A 16,218-nucleotide genomic window follows, 5' to 3' on the forward strand; every position below is an offset into this window, starting at 1 on the left:
CAAGTCTCCAGGAGCAGAGAGAAACACAAGCTGAGGCTCCCGGGTGGCTCCTGCTAATTACTCCACAGTTGCTTCTGTTTCGACTGACAAGAATCACTATGTTTTTTCTTTCTCTTTGTCCCCACAAAATCAGCAAGCCACCTGGCCTCAGTGCAGGCACCCCCTTCTCTTTCTGAGGGATGCCACACTGTCTCCCTGCTGTCCCTCTCCTTCCTCTCTCTCACTGTCTCATTGTCTCTTGCCTTCTAAAGGGATAAAGCAACATTTTAACTTGTATATATATCTTAATCTCTGTGTGAGAAACTTTTCTCCACCTGTGCTACGAGCACCTACTGGGCCTCCCACCCTAACAGTGGGAAGACTGCTTGAACCCAAGAGTTCAAGGCTACGGTGAGCTATGGTCACGGTCACGTGCTTACCCTTGGTTGTGAGTGAGGCAGGCAGTGCAGGCCCTCATGTCTTGGCCTTGGGGTGGGGGGAGGAGGTGGGACTCATAATGAAGGAAGTGAACACAATATGGAAATGCATTTAAAGGATGCTGAGAGGCCAGGCACAGTGGCTCATGCCTGTAATCCTAGCACTCTGGGAGGCTGAGGCCGGTGGATCACTCAAGGTCAGGAGTTCGAAACCAGCCTGAGCAAGAGCAAGACCCCGTCTCTACTAAAAATAGAAACAAATTAATTGACCAACTAAAAATATATAGAAAAAATTAGCTGGGCATGGTGGCGCATGCCTGTAGTCCCAGCTACTTGGGAGGCTGAGGCAGGAGGATTGCTTGAGCCCAGGAGTTTGAGGTTGCTGTGAGCTAGGCTGATGCCATGGCACTCACTCTAGCCTGGGCAACAGAGTGAGACTGTGTCTCAAAAAAAAAAAAAATGCTGGGAAACCATAATATGAACAATGCCACTATAAAGACATAGGAAGAAAATGAAGACTATGGGATCATAGAGGCCAAGAAAAAAGTGTGTTCCAAGTGCCACCAAGAAGTTTAGTAGTATGAAGGCTGAAAAACGTCCACTGGCTTTAGTGATGTGGACGGAAGTTGTTAATAACCTTTGTGAGAACCATTTCAGTAGAGTGATGGGAGAGGAAGTGGATGGATTGGATTGAAGAGAGAATAGGACGTGAGGAAATGGACATAGTGAGTTCAGGCGATTCTTTACAGATCAACAGTAGAGAAGAGGAGAAATACAGGATAGAAGCTGGCAGAGTGGGAGGAGGTGTCAGGGGATTTTATTTATCGTTATTAGTTATTTTTTTCTCTTTTTTAACCTTCTTGAATCAAAAGAGGACTTTTATTTTTAATACTCACATGCAGGATTGGGCAGAGAGGAGACGTGGGAGACACATGATAGAGAAGATATAAAGCTACATTCTGAGAAGAGAGCGGGGGTTGAGACTCAGAGTGCAGTACAGTTTCCAAAGGTGGAAAAGCCGAGAGGACAGTAACGATTGCAAACAGGTGTTTGTGGCAGAAGGTCAAGGGAACTCGCATCGTTGGCTTTAATTCTTTGGGAAATGGGGCACAAAATTGAAACTGGGAGAGTGAGGAGGATGGAAGAAGGTTTAAAATGGTCAGGAGTGGAATCAAGCTGATCCAGAGCAGCAGAGCATGACCGCCAGGCGTGCTGAGGGCTCAGCTGGGGTAGGACATCGTTATGGGACAGCAAAGCCAACCTGGCCTGTTTCGCAACTTCCTCCAGCGTGGCTTAGCTGCCCGGATGCTGACCCAGAGGGAGCGGATCTTGTGCTTTATCCAGAGGTGGGTATTATGAAAAGACAGAGGCAAGCGAGTTTAAGGTACTGGTGAGAGCTACTTGAAATGACAGACTATGCTGTCTCAGCTGAGTAACTTGGGAAGTAAAGGCCGTGGTCTTGGTAGTGAGTGGTGTTAATGACAAGGGGAGTTCAGAGACTTGAATGTCCCAAAGACACAGGGGAATGTTTGTGGCGGACGACGGTTTACAGATGTTTTGGGTCAAAAGCAGATGTGGTAAGCAGCCCCTGAGGAAGTTTGCAGTGATCCCTGCCTCCTGCTATTCATCCCTTCACCTTGAGTGTGGCCTTGATTTTTAATGAACAGAATACAGCAGAAGGGATGGGGGTGGGATGTCACTTCTGAGATTGGATCACGAAAAGACTGTGAGTTTTCTGCTGGGGGAGCAGCTGGTTGCTGTCGAAATGGGCAAGTTCATGAAACCCCGGGAAAGGGGTGCTGGTCCTGGCCAGACGCTACTCTGGACGGAAAGCACTCATCGTGAAGAACATTGATGATGGCACTTCAGACCGTCCCTACAGCCATGCTCTGGTGGCAGGAATTGGCCGCTATCCCCGCAAAGTGACAGCTGTCACGGGCAAGAAGAAGATCGCCAAGCGATCAAAGATCAAGTCTTTTGTGAAAGTTTATAACTACAGTCACCTCATGCCCACAAGGTACTCTGTGGATATACCCTTGGACAAAACTGTCGTCAACAAGGGTGTCTTCAGAGACCCTGCTCTTAAACGCAAGGCCCGACGGGAGGACAAGGTCAAGTTTGAAGAGAGGCACAAGACGGGTAAGAATAAGTGGTTCTTCCAGAAGCTGCGATTTTAAGTGTTTTTTTGTTTCAGTCATTAAAAATACTTAAAAAAAAAAAAAAAGACTGTGAGACTGTGGCTTTCATTGGGGACACTCACTCTCCTGCTCTGTCACTTGCTCACTCTGTGTGAAGCCAGGTGCCATCTTGCAAGCTGCCCTGTGGAGAGACCCACTTGGCAAGAAACTGAAGGAGGCTTTTGGCTAACAACCTGTGAGCAATTAAATCTTGTTAAAAAACCATGCCAGGGAGCTTAGAAGCAGATCCTCCGCCAGTTGAGACTTCAGATGAGACTGCGAGCCCAGCCAGCAGCTCGATTGCAGCCTTGTGAGAGCCCTTGCAGCAAAAGCTCCCAGGCTGAGCTGCACTTGGATTCCTGAGCCAGGGAAACTGTGGGATAGTAAGTATGTATTGTTTTAAGCTAATAAATTATGCACTGATTTTTTAATGCAGCAATAGGTAACTAATATAGTGGGGTTATCAAAGTACTAAGTAGATACTCTAATGTTTTGTTAAAAGACAAAATAAGGTCTCTCTCTCTCTTTTTTTTTTTTACCTGAAGTCATGTTAGAACAAATTGCAGTAATATGTTATAGGTTCCAACCCCATGAACTGAAGAATGAACTGAGGAAGTTAACTGGAAAAGAAAGCATCAAAGGATCTTTTGAGGAAACTGAAAAACAACTGAGACACCTACTAGTACCTATCCCCAAGGTCCCATGCCATAAATAATTCTGATAGTTTATATTTCCTATGATGATTACACCTTTAAATAAAACATTATTAGTTTGGAGAAATTGCAACCCCTTCAACTTGTTGGTTTAGCAACCTATGGTTGGACTGAGGAATAAGATGGTGCAATTTCCCTGAAATCTTCTGCACCCATGTGGAGTGCTTTTCTTCCCTAATTATTGTTTGACAATCAAAACATCTGTGCTAAAGACCTTTTACTGAATGGCAAATAAGAGAACAGGCATAAACAAGCGGTCAGAGAAAATGGTTTTTGAAATCTCTAGCTGTTGACACAGAATAAGATGAAGCTACTTGAAGCACAAAAATATAACTACCTCCTGATACTTAGCTCCTTTCTGATATGAGGGATGTAAGATCCCTATGATGACCAAGTACTCAGAGGTAGACCTGAAGAATATTCAGGGGTAGGAGATGGGAGGGAAAAGGATAATGTTATGAAAAACAGTCACTAACTACAGATAGACATTGCTATGATCTGAATGTGTCCCTCTAAATTCAGATGTTGAAACTTAATCACCAATGTAATAATATCAAGAGGTGGGGCCTTTAGGGGGTGATTGAGTCATGAGGGCAAAGCCCTCATAGATAGGATTAGGGCCTTATAAAAGGACTTGAGACGGGAGGCTGAGGCAGTAGGATCGCTTGAGCCCAGGAGTCTGAGGTTGCTGTGAGCTAGGCTGCCGCCATGGCACTCACTCTAGCCTGGGCAACAAAGTGAGACTCTGTCTCAAAAAAAAAAACAACAACAACAACAACAACAACAACAACAAAAAAAAAAATAAAAAGGCTTGAGAGAATGAGTTTTTTCTGTTCTTCTGCCATGTGAAGACATAGTGTTTTTCCCCCATGGAGGAAACAGAATTTAAGGCACCATCTTGGAAGCAGAGACACCCTCATCAGACACTGAACTTTCGGGCACCTTGATCTTGGACTTCCCAGCCTTCAGAACAGTGAAAAATAAATTTCTGTTCTATGTAAATTAAAAAAAGAATCATTCTCCAAAATGAAATGATTAAAGGTAAGTGAAAATATCTAAGATATGAAATAGCTTATTTATTTTTGCAAGGCTCACACAATCGGAATTTAGCTGCTAAGGGCACAGATATTTTATTGTTATTTTTCAGCCTTTTCAAAAGGTCCTTTGACATTTTCTGTGCTCCCCTCTGGAGGAATGGCTCCATTGTCTACCTGGTTGCCCAGGGCTGACTGGTCGTGTTTTTCCAGGCTCCTGGTTCTATCAGGAATCCTGTTCCAGTTTCTCTACTGGTGTGAGCCTGTGTCTCCAGCCCACATCAGCACACAGATTCGAAAGCTGCAGCCCCTAAGATGCATTCCTTTGTGGGTCCTCCTCACCCCCAACCTCCACCACTGATTCCCACTAACTGCTATGGATTTCTTATTATTTTTGACATCTGAAATTTCCCTTTTTGCTTTTGAGCTTAGCAATATATTTAAAATATATTTAAAAGTAGCTTACCTAGCATTTCTATATGTTTGGGGTAAGAAGGCAGTACCTTATCTCAGCCTGTCATCTTATTTGTGTGTTTCTACTTAATCTTTAAACCCATTGCAATTTGGCTTCCTCCCAACTATTCCATTGAAAATGTTTCTATTGAGGTCTCACACGACCAACTAATTATTAGATCCAGTGGACATTTTCCAGTGTTTATTTGTATAATGTACAACATAAGATGCTGTTCTTCATGCTTCTCAAAGACTCTTCCTCTCTTTCTGGACTCCTACAAAACAACTTCTCTCAGTTCTCCCCACTTCTGAACTGCTCCTTCTTAGTCTCCTGTGAAAGCTGTGTACTGTGACTTCCAATCTCTGGCTCTACCCAGATGTTTCTCTTGGGCTATAAACCTATCTGTCCAATTGCCTATTCAGTATTTCTCTGCGATGTCCCTCAAGCAACTCAACCTTTTTAAAACTGAATACAGTTTTCTCCAAATCTGTTTTAAGAATTGAAGAGGAGTAGAGTGATACTGTTATTGGTCATGAACTCCAAAGCAGGAGAAATCTTAAATGAATGGAGAAGAGTTAGTGATTTAAATATGGCAATGAGGAACTTGACAAATTCTCACTTCAACTTGTGTCTTCTAGGCACAGGGACTATGGCAGAATAAATATCTTCCAAAGAAGTGGGATCTACAGGACTCTGAGACCTTAGGGGAGAGGCAGTTCTCAGTTAAGAGGAGGCAGGATAGTCTTCAGTGAAGAGGTCAAGTTGAACAGTAGTTTATTTACAAGGAAAGCAAGATTTAGAGAGCATAATGGAAAGAGGAAAGTAGTTGAAAGGAGAGAAATCACAAAGAACATAAGCACTCATTAAAGGTTTGTTGAATTTCTTGAGGGCAGATGCCCATCATAACCATCTTTTCATCTTTAGAACTCGTCTGGTATATGCTAGACTCTGTGCAAATGTTTGTTAAAATAAAACGAGACTGTTCTAAATGACTTTTAATTATTTTCCATTGGGTGTGGAGTGTGTTAAAAGATCCTTCTCTCTTTTGAAAAGAGGAAATGAAAAAGAAGGATAATAGGTTTGGGCACTTAGAAGGATGTAACCCAATTCTATAAAGACTTAAAAATGTCCATTGGGTTAGCCTCAGTTGAGTGTAAGACCCACATCAGTGCATTCTTTTCCCCCAGTCATTTAGATTCATGGACTAGAATTCCCACCCAGGCAGATTCTTTTGCCCGTCTTGAAGCCCTTGGTGGAGAGACGTCCCTTATATTATACAGAACAGGTTGTTCTAATGCATGTAGCCTGCCCAACACTCTTCCTATAAGTCCATTAAAATAGAAGTTCTGTTAGCAGAAATTACATGTAATAAATAAGCCAGTCAGCCACTGGGCTCTAGAAGCTGAAATTTCCCATGTTGCAAATTTCCACCGCTTTTAGATAATTCGGTCATGGTGGCCAAGTCATGAAACCACCTCTATGTTCAGTTTCTCCTCTGCTGCGGTTGCTAATGATAATGTACCCTGGCCTGCCCTGTCCGGCCCCAGGCCTTCCAGGTCTCACGGCCAACTCTCCTGTGTCTGAAACCTGTCACCCATACCTCGCAGTCTTCATGAAAGAAAAAAGGAAATTCCTGTCTTTGCATGCCATTTGCTCCTCTGATGTATGTCACTGTCTTCCTCTTCATTTGATGGACTTTTTTGTTGTGGGGAGAGATTTTTCTGTCATCTCCTGAACTCTTTTCCCAGCCAATCTGCTGACCTCCATCTTCATGTTCTTTCTGTAGCTTTCTGCCTCCATGGCTATCTATTCCTTTCTGGACTCACTAATTACAGCATGGCTTAATCACATTGACGAGAACAAAGATTGTTAAAGTTTGTCTTTGTTTCAAGGAGCTCCTGATCTATTGTGTGATACAGACATGTATACTTGTGTAAACACATGTTATAATTTAGGGGTAAACAGAATGCTGAGGGAGACCAGGACGAGAACCACTGAGGAGGGGAAGCATAGAAACAGTAAAGTAAAACTTCAGTTTTTATTTCAAACTCTGTGTGTCTTTCTTGGGAGAAGTTTCAGGCAGTTGTAGCTTATTTTCTGCACAGAAGGTCAGAGGCAGTTCCGCTGGTACTCTGGTCACAGTTATTTAAAGTTGTTCCTTTAGGCTGGGCGCGGTGGCTCACACCTGTAATCCTAGCACTCTGAGAGGCCGAGGTGGGTGGATCGCTCAAGTTCAGGAGTTCGAAACCAGCCTGAGCAAGAGCAAGACCCTGTCTCTACTAAAAACAGAAAGAAATTAATTGGCAAACTAAAAATATATATACAAAAAATTAGCTGGGCATGGTGGCGCATGCCTGTAATCCCAGCTACTTGGGAGGCTGAGGCAGGAGGATTGCCTGAGCCCAGGAATTTGAGGTTGCTGTGAGCTAGGCTGACACCACAGCACTCTCGCCTGGGCAACAGAGTGAGACTCTGTCTCGGAAAAAAATAAAGTATAGTTTTCCTTTAAATAAAAAGTGGCTTTGTCTGTTATGCAAAAATGCAGGGGTTTTCAGCTGGTTTGCAAAGGCCCATTGGTGGATTGTGAATCCTTCACAAATCTGTTACCAAATTTTGTAAGATTGAAGTTTGCTCTGAGATTCCTATACTACAGTGATAGATCTCAGAACTTTAAGTTGAGCAGGTTCTGGAACTGAATGTTCTCGTAGGGAACAGAAGGTAGCAAGTAGGATATAAAAAGCACAGTGCTCTTTCAAACATGTACCAAGAAAGATGGATTTTTACTGGATGTTTACTGGAACATCAGCCTTTACCTGTAAATATCAAAAAGAATGTCAACAGGGGCAGAGTGTGATTCTATTCCTACCGCCAGATGTGTTGAGGGTCAGCCAAGGGAATGGAGGAAAGGCTAGATGTGCTTTCATAGATACCAGGAGACACCGTCACCCTGTTGATTAAAGACTGTGGACTTCTTTTTTTTTGAGACAGGGTCTCACTCTTTCACCCAGGCAGGACTGCAGTGTCATCATCACAGCTCACAGCAACCTCAAACTTCTGGGCTCAAGTGATCCTCCTGGCTCAGCCTCCCAAATAGCTGGGACTACAGGCATGCACCACCATGCCTGGTTAATTTTTCCATTTTTGGCAGAGATGGGGTCTTACTCTTGCTCAGGCTGGTATTGAACTCCTGACTTTAAGTGATCTTCCCGCCTTGACCTCCCAGATGCTAGGATTACAGGCATGAGCCACTGTGCCTGGCCAAGATTATGAACTGTTTAGTGTTGTTTTAGTCTTTTAATTTCAAGTGTGCCACTAAAAGTTATAGTTCAAATTACAAAAAAGTGTCGTCACACACAAAATGTATGCTGGGAACCACTGTAATAGTACATTTAAAATTGGGAGACATCTCCTTATTTCTTTTTCTTATCAGGCAGCCTACTAAGGCTTTAACATTGATCAACTCAAATGAATACCATTTATTTCCTTTTTATCTGAGCCATAGAACATGAGAGCTCATTAAAATCTAAGAAATTTTATCAATTGTTTATGACTGTGTTCTTCCCCCATTATTTTCTTTATCTTCCCTTCACAAGCAGGATTATGAGGTTGCTTGATGGGTTTTTAATATTGTCATGAAGAGCCTCCCCTTGGGCATGTTTGTGTAGTACATAACACAATCTTAAGAACTTTATTCAAATGAACTGATTCTGATGAAGTGGGCAGACACCAAACCAGCTCAGCTCAGTACCAAATAATACATTTCAGAGTTCTCTTCAACTACTGTTTGTTATCTTATTTGTAATAGAACAAACAACCACTAGACGGAGCTAGGGTTTAAGAAATCACAACTCTGAGCTGTGTGAGTGTAGGATGGGTACAATGTTATTTTAAGGAAGAAGTATATCATTACTTTCATTTCAAAGCCTGTGACCGCCTTATCTAACTCTGCTAACAACAGTCATCTGTTTTCTTTGTGTTTACACAAGACGAGACAAAGGATGGCATTTGTCATGGCCCAGTCTATTTAGTCACTCCAATAATGATGTCTGACCTTGGCATAGCACTTCACGATTTAGAGTGCTGTCCTCTACATAATCTCGTTTGATCTTCACAGCAAGTCTGAGAGATTGCTGGGCGAGAATTAGTTCTTCTGTTTTTGAAATTAATTAACTGAGACAGGGTGTCTTTGCAATGCATTAGGATGTGTCAGGATGGTTACCCAGACAATTAAGTTCCGGGGACAGTTTTTCTCTTCTTACATTTTTATGTTGACAGTTGACTCAATCTGATAACTAGTGAACCATCAGCTCATTGCTTCTGTGGGGCATAAGCTTAGTCTGTCACACCCACTGGGGACATATAGTAGAAAGACAGGTACAGAGTATGCACAGGTAGAAATCCTCCAAAATAAGGGAACAAAGGTCGGGTGTCTTAGCTTCTGCCTAGAAACCTTGGGTGTATGAGATTCTTCCTTATGCCAGGGACAGGCATAAAAACTAGTAGGTTATCCTCTGCACTGCACACTGCCCTTCAGGCCAAGGTTACCCCACTCCCACCCCAAGCATTTGCCCTTGGAGACAAGTCCACCGTTTGGGACCGTTTTCAGGCAGTTCGTCCCTGTTTCTAAAGTTTACATACTGATCATAAGAGGTTGTGCTTCAGCTAAAAAAAAGCAATGCATATATGTATCTATTTTCTTGGCCCTTTTGGTAAAATATTCACTGGATAAGCATGGAAATCAGGTCAGTCAGTCAGGAAATTTACCAAATGTCAGGAGCCTGCGGTAAAAACACGCCAAGACACCTCTTATGAAGCGGAATCTGTCGGTTACCCTCTTAACAGCACAACTTCATTACCAACAATTACTGGTAAAACTCTGGCTTCAGAATCAAGGTGGGGCAACTTGCATCAGGCTAGCAAACCCTACAGAAAGGCAAGAAGGTGTTCCCGGAGCCTCAGAGGCCCCGGGGGCCCCGGCCTGAAACAGGGCAAAGGGAGAGTTACATCCTCGTGCGCCCCAAGACGCGCGGCGACCCCGCTGGGGATGAGCGCGCCAGGGGCGCGGCGCGCTGCCCTCCTCTCCACCCGGCCCGCGGCGCAGCCGCAACACCGCTCCCGGCTGTCCCCAGAGGGTGGCGCTGCCACCCCAGCCTTGGCCCGCGGCCACCTGCCGCTTCCCGGCTGCGGCGGGAGCCCCGCGCTGCGTCTCCCGCGGGCCGGCGGGGGCGCGCGCCCGGTAGGGGGCGCCGCGGGCCCAGGCGCGGCCGCTCCCCCGCCCACCGGAGGCGGCTGCAGAGCGGCGAGCCGGGCGCCAGCTCCGCGAGGCGGGCGGCAGGGAGGGAGGCGCGAAGCGGGCGCGAGGGTGGCAGCCAGCCGGAGCCGCCGCCCCTGACCGCCCGGGTCCCCGTGGGGCGCATGGGGCGCTCGGAGCCGGGACCGCGCGCGGGCCCCGCGCCCCGCTTCCCGCTGCCGTGAGCACCGCGCCGGGACGCCCCCCAGACCCGGAGCTGCTGCGGGGAGGATGACCATGGCCGGGGGCAGGAGGGGACTGGTGGCCCCGCAGAACACGTTTCTGGAGAACATCGTCCGGCGGTCCAACGGTAAGCGGTGCATTCGGAGTCGGCGCCCGGGCTTTCTGTCCGAGCCTTCGCCGCGGGCGCCTGCCGCGGGACCGCGGGCTCTGCCGGGGAGTCGCGGCGCGGGCGCCCGGGCTGCGCGCGGGGGCAGGGAGCGGTGGGCAGGGCGGGCGGCTCCGATGGGCCCCCATCCCTAGCGGAGAGCGCTCCTCGGACGCCTTTTGGGCCTTTCTGTCGCCGTCTGGGTCTCGTCTCCGAGGGAGTGACGGCTGCGGAGCGAAGTACTGGGAAAAGTGATGGGGGTGGTGGCAGCGGGAGCGGCAGCGCTCCCCGCCGGTCCTGCCCGCAGCCCCCGCCGGCCCAGGCTCAGGGGCTCTCGGGCTACTCCCCGAGGCGCCGCCTCTCCCCAGGGACAGCCAGCAGCGGAGACCTAACTCCAGGTCCTGGCCCCTCGTAATGACATGATGCAGCTGCCTCCACTTTCCATCCCTGGAGCTGAAAAGTCAGAGGTGTAGGGACGTGGGGACATAGGGACGCGCTGTCGGCTGCCCGATTCCACCCCTTCAGCCGCCCACCCACTTCGAGGTTAAGTTAGGGTTCGTGAGGGGCTTTCTTGGAGGGCACAGGTGCAGAGCAGGCTGAGTGGTCACCTGTCGTGTTTCCTCTCTTCCAGTCCTACAACCGTGTCTTGTGCTGTCCTTAAGTCTTGCTCAGCTATAGATTCCCAAACTCATCCAGCCTATAAGTAGATCCATTATCCAATAAGCCGATCCTCAGCATTCATCTGTATCCCTGTGGCATTAAGATGGACAGTAGCATGAAGCTCTGGGAGGCGAGAGTCCTAGGAGCAGGGATGCGAAGGACCAATTTCAATCGCCTTTCGGACCCACCGCGGAGAGACCCCAGCTAAAGAGCTTGCAGAGCAAACAAGAGTCCTGATAGTTGGGAGGTGCAGCGCACACCGGTTCCTCAAACAGCGACAACAAAAGGGACTCAAGCCTAAGATGCTCTTTGCAGGCTCCTGGACCCCTTTCCTTTCAGGGACAGATGACATTCTTCTACCAGAATGACATTCTTCTACCAGGATGACATGAGGAGCTCACTCAGGAAATGGTTTTAATTGTGTAGATATCACTGTTTCAGACCCTTAAGGAGCTCGTGTTTTAAAAGATGAGCTTCCATTGGATTTAGTTAGGGATTCCGGGAAAGGGCATGAAAAGTGAGTTATGCTACTAATAAATACTCTTTAATTAAAATGTGATTTAAGTTTATCTCATAAGAAAACACATCAACTAGCATAGCACATCATCATATATTAAGAACTTATTTAGAAATGATCACATCTTTACCATGTGCCTCTTAAGAATATTGAAGAGTGTTTCACCCCTTCCTTCAAGGTCTTCCTTATTCAAACTAAGGTGGCTTTTAGCAATGTCACAGTTATTATCTGGAGATGCAAGGGGATGATAATTCCTAGGTGAACAGCCACGATAAACTCTTCTGCCATAAAATAGCTGGAGGTGTTCATGGATTTTTAAAATAAAATCATTGTTTAAAAGTTACTGTGCTGTTATTGCCATTGTTGCTGTCCTGTTAAGGGGTATGGAGATGATCTTGCAGATTTGGGGACCCCATTGTCAGTGACATCAACTTATAAATACCAGTGACAATTTTATTTTTTTCCCCGTGAAGAGGCCGTGTCCTTTAAATAAGAGAGGAAACCTGTATCCAATGTATGCTGTGTATGTTTTTGGATGGAAGGAGCAGGAAGTGAAACTTACATGTTACAGTCACAAAGTTCTGTTTGTAGGAGAACCTTAAGGATCCTGGAGCCGAGAAAGGCTGAATACCTTCTAATTTAGTTTCTCTTCTTAGAGCCACTTCTCTGTAAGAATACATAGGATATCAATAGAATAAGTAGCTGGGAATATATTTAGTGTGGGTATTTTCATTTCAGCACCAGCCCCAACAGCTTGATTTCAATTAAACAGCCAAATGAACATCAGCAGCAAAACAAAACATTTTGGGAGAGTTGTGTGAACTTTCAAAATTACCTATTTCTCAGAAAAAAAGGGTTCTGATCTTGAAACCTGGGATTTATTTTTTTTAGCGATCCCTTTTATATTATTTCCTGAACAGGAATGGAAAAAAAAAAGTGAACTCTTAGAAATATCACAATATCTGCATGCATTATGTTATTTTACTGTGATGGAAACAGTCTATTTAAAGATATTGATTGTCTCGTTTTAAACTCCACAAGCCTGTTTTTGGACATTACAGCGTTTAAATAGTGTTTTGCCTTTAAATAGCAATACTTGATGATTATTTTATCAGGTATTTTCTGCCAGTGGTCCTGTGTGGCATTAACATTCCTCATTTACAGATCATAAAACTGAGTCCTAGAGATACTAGTGACTTATTTGGAGTGGCAGAGCAGACAGTGCCTGTGGCTGGTGTTCTCTCGGGGATATTTATCATACATCCTTCTTGTAGCATTGTTTCTCCAGCTCTTATGACTTAATCTGTGGAACTATTTTCATCGTCCTCAAAAATACTACTCATATTATATGCTAATGAACAATAGAACTGGCTTTGTTTGGGGGTTGTTTGAATATCTGGTGTCTGGAATATCATAGAACCCTAGGATGAGACAGACCTTAAATAATTTCTAGTCTACCTCTTCTTCTCCGTCATTGTATAGAGAAAGAAACTGATGCAAGTAACTTTCTGCATATATTTGGGGGCAAAACTGATGAGGTCCCAAGCCACTTGACTTCAGTGTCATGTTCTTTATGGTACACCATGCAAAAAACTTTCCTTGTGTTGCCATTATATTCTCTCAAGAAGCATAATTTCCCAGTGGAGATTAAATAAAATGTTATAACAACAAGAAAAACATCCATTTTGGCTGAGAGCCATGCTACCACGTCCAAACAGAATAATAGGGCAAAGGAGAGGCTAATTATATTTCAAGGAAGCGCGGTCTTTCACCTTTGTCAGTGGTTTAGCCAAAGGCAGAGGCGTGATAACGGGCACTTACCATCTGTGTGCCCCATTATAAAGCACCAAGTCACTTTTCATAGAATGTCACCTTTGATCCTCATAAGCCAACAGAGGAGCTGCATTTTCGAGTTTAAGGAACTAGGATTCCTCAGGTTAAGTGATTTATGTACCATTAGTAGTAAGAGGCAGAGTCAGAAAAAGGCAATTAGAAGCAGATTAGGGACTAGTGGGCAGTCATTACTGGTTTATTCATTTAACAAAGATTTATATTTATTGAACGCTGGAGATACAGTGGGAAATCAGAAACCCTCTTTCTGATTAGTATGTTCCATTTGGTCCAAGGTTCTTGCCCCTGTTCTACTGTGTTGTCTGGCTGCAACTCTTTTTTAGGCCTGTCACTGTATTAAAAAACATTCCTGAGTTTTTTTTTTTACTGGTCTTGCTAGCACTAAAATCGACTTTAACTCTCTCTGATACATTTTGAATTCCATTTGAAGGGAAGATTTGATAATTATCCATTTTTCGGATTGTTGTAAGTAGTCAGCCGGAATAATTAATGCCCCAGAATTGACGTGATTTTTGGTTATGATCATGTCAGTGATCATTTGAAATGCTCCTGTTTTGTTGCCACATAGGCGAAGCCAGCCTGATTCTATTCGTGGTTGGAAAGTGTCGTTCCAGAATATTTTGTGATGGTTGCTTAAATCTGCAGGCACTCGTTGTCAGAATGCTCGCTGAAGCAAATAGGAGATCTGTCTTAGGAAGGCTGGCAGACCTTGGTGCCAGGAAACTACAAAAATATTACTCTAAATGGTCCCGTTCTAGGCAGAACATATGTTTCAGTGTTCAGGAACCTATATCAAACAATGGTAGGTGCCAGTAAAAATCCATGCACATTAGCAGGAGTGAAACGCAGCACATTTTGGTACAGATTTATGTACATGTATAATTTACAGATTGCTAAATCAGCTGTGTTTTTGTGTAGTGTTAAGTTGGTTCAGGTTGTTGATATAATTGGTTAGCAAACAGGATGGGAGCCATGGGTAATGTTGTGTCTTCCCATAGACGTGTTGAGCCATGGTAATGTTTATAAAACAGAAAACTGCTAAAAATCCACTGTGGCTCTGAAAGGGGAATGGATGACAATCTGGATTATTGCCAGCTCAAACAGAGCTTGTTTTTTTTCTTGCAATAGGTTCTACGATAACCTTCAGTCAAGGCTCAGCCGTCTTTCTCTGAAAGTGTCAAAAAGTTAAATCTATTGATTGGTGTTAGCTGGGGATGGAGCGAATGAGGCCTTGTGATTTCGTGCGAAGGCAATAAACCTTATGAACACCGTAATTTTTACGAAATCTCTCTATTTTAATAATCTGTCTTAAAAGAATGGATGCATTTGAGGAATACTGTAGGTAAATTGAATCCTTGGCTTCATTCTTTCCGACGCCAGCCCTTCCTTTATGGTTGGACTTCATTTGGCAGTAGATCCTTGAAGCTCTTTAATTCTTTCCTTCCCTTTATTTTTGGTTAGTTGATGGCCTGTGGACAAACATTTAAAATCTATTAGTTATTTATTGAAAGGAATCCTTTTCATAGAATGAGTATCTGCTTTATACATTTAGGATATTTGGACCATCAGTTTGCTTTTTTGTTTCTTTCTCTCAGTGGCCACACCTATAACTGGTGAGAAAGAGAAAGAAAATCACAGAATCTTGGGTCTAAAGGGATATGATAGGCAATTACTTCTCCATTGTTCAAATCCTCTCTGCAACATCCTTCCCAATGGTTATCCAGGCCATGCTTGACTAACTTCACTGATGGGACAACTCACTTTATTACAAGGAATATTCTGTTTTTAAGCAACTATAATTATGAATCTTTTGTCTTTTTTCCTCTTCTCCTTAGCTGCTGTCATTTGGTCTCCCTAAAATATGTCCTTTTATAGCTACCGTAACTCATTCAAGGTCTGCCCCATGGAACAAAACTTATCCGGCCCACTGCTTTTTCTAGCAGCAAACCGTTTTTAAAAATTTTGGTAACAGTTTTTATGTCTGATTCTTATTCCTTTCTTTTTTTTTTTTTGAGACAGAGTCTTGCTCTGTTGTCTAGGCTAGAGTGCCGTGGCATCAGCCTAGCTCACAGCAACCTCAAACTCCTGGGCTCAAGCGATCCTATTGCCTCAGCCTCCTGAGTAGCTGGGACTACAGGCGTGCGCCACCATGGGGGGGGGGTCTCGCTCTTGCTCAGGCTGGTCTCGAACTCTTGACCTTGAGCAATCCACCCACCTAGGCCTCCCAGAGTGCTAGGATTATAGGCGTGAGCCACTGTGCCTGGCCTCTTCTTCCTTTTTAAAATTTTTTTTCTCATTGTTTAATATCACAAATAAAGAAGCACATAAAACAAAATGTTGTACATCCCAACACATTTCTATGGAGTGAATAATGTGTCATAACCACCTATTTCAAGAAATAGAATCTTGCCAGCACCCCACAAGCCACCTGGGACCTTCCTGATCCCAACTCCTTTCCTCCCCTCCCAAAGGGAGCCTCCTGATTTTATAGTGATTGCTTTTTTGCTTTACCTATAATTTTACCATCCTTGTTTTGCATTCCTCAACGCTACAGTTTTTTAAAAATCTGTTTTAGAGCTTAATATACATGGGATCATGTATTCTTTTGTGAGTTGGCAATTCCTCCATGTTGTTGCATGTACTGTTGATTTATTTTCACTGCTGTATCATACTTACATGTTGTGGCCATGCCACATTTTTTTTTTTTTTAACCCATTCTGCTGTTGATGGCCACGTGGGCTGTTTCCAGTTTTGTGCTATTAATGCAGCTACAAACAT

At 44.4% G+C, this 16,218-nt stretch overlaps 1 protein-coding gene and 1 pseudogene across 2 annotated transcripts in view; both read left to right on the plus strand.

Moving 5' to 3' along the window:
• Nucleotides 1-2,165: 2,165 nt before the first annotated feature.
• On the plus strand, nt 2,166-2,640 carry LOC105880555 (large ribosomal subunit protein eL27-like; annotated as a pseudogene).
• A 7,569-nt stretch (nt 2,641-10,209) lies between these two features.
• KCNH1 (potassium voltage-gated channel subfamily H member 1) overlaps nt 10,210-16,218 on the plus strand; it is a 322,315-nt gene continuing 316,306 nt past the window's right edge. The window contains exon 1 of one of the 2 annotated variants that reach the window (XM_012781689.3): nt 10,210-10,394. In XM_012781689.3, coding sequence (XP_012637143.1) covers nt 10,316-10,394 — 79 coding nt within the window. In that variant the 5' untranslated portion in view covers nt 10,210-10,315. The remainder of the gene's footprint in view (nt 10,395-16,218) is intronic. The other variant, XM_012781690.2, reaches the window with a different exon arrangement.

This window comes from Microcebus murinus, chromosome 23 (genome assembly GCF_040939455.1).
Source record: "Microcebus murinus isolate Inina chromosome 23, M.murinus_Inina_mat1.0, whole genome shotgun sequence".
Classification (NCBI taxonomy): domain Eukaryota; kingdom Metazoa; phylum Chordata; class Mammalia; order Primates; family Cheirogaleidae; genus Microcebus; species Microcebus murinus.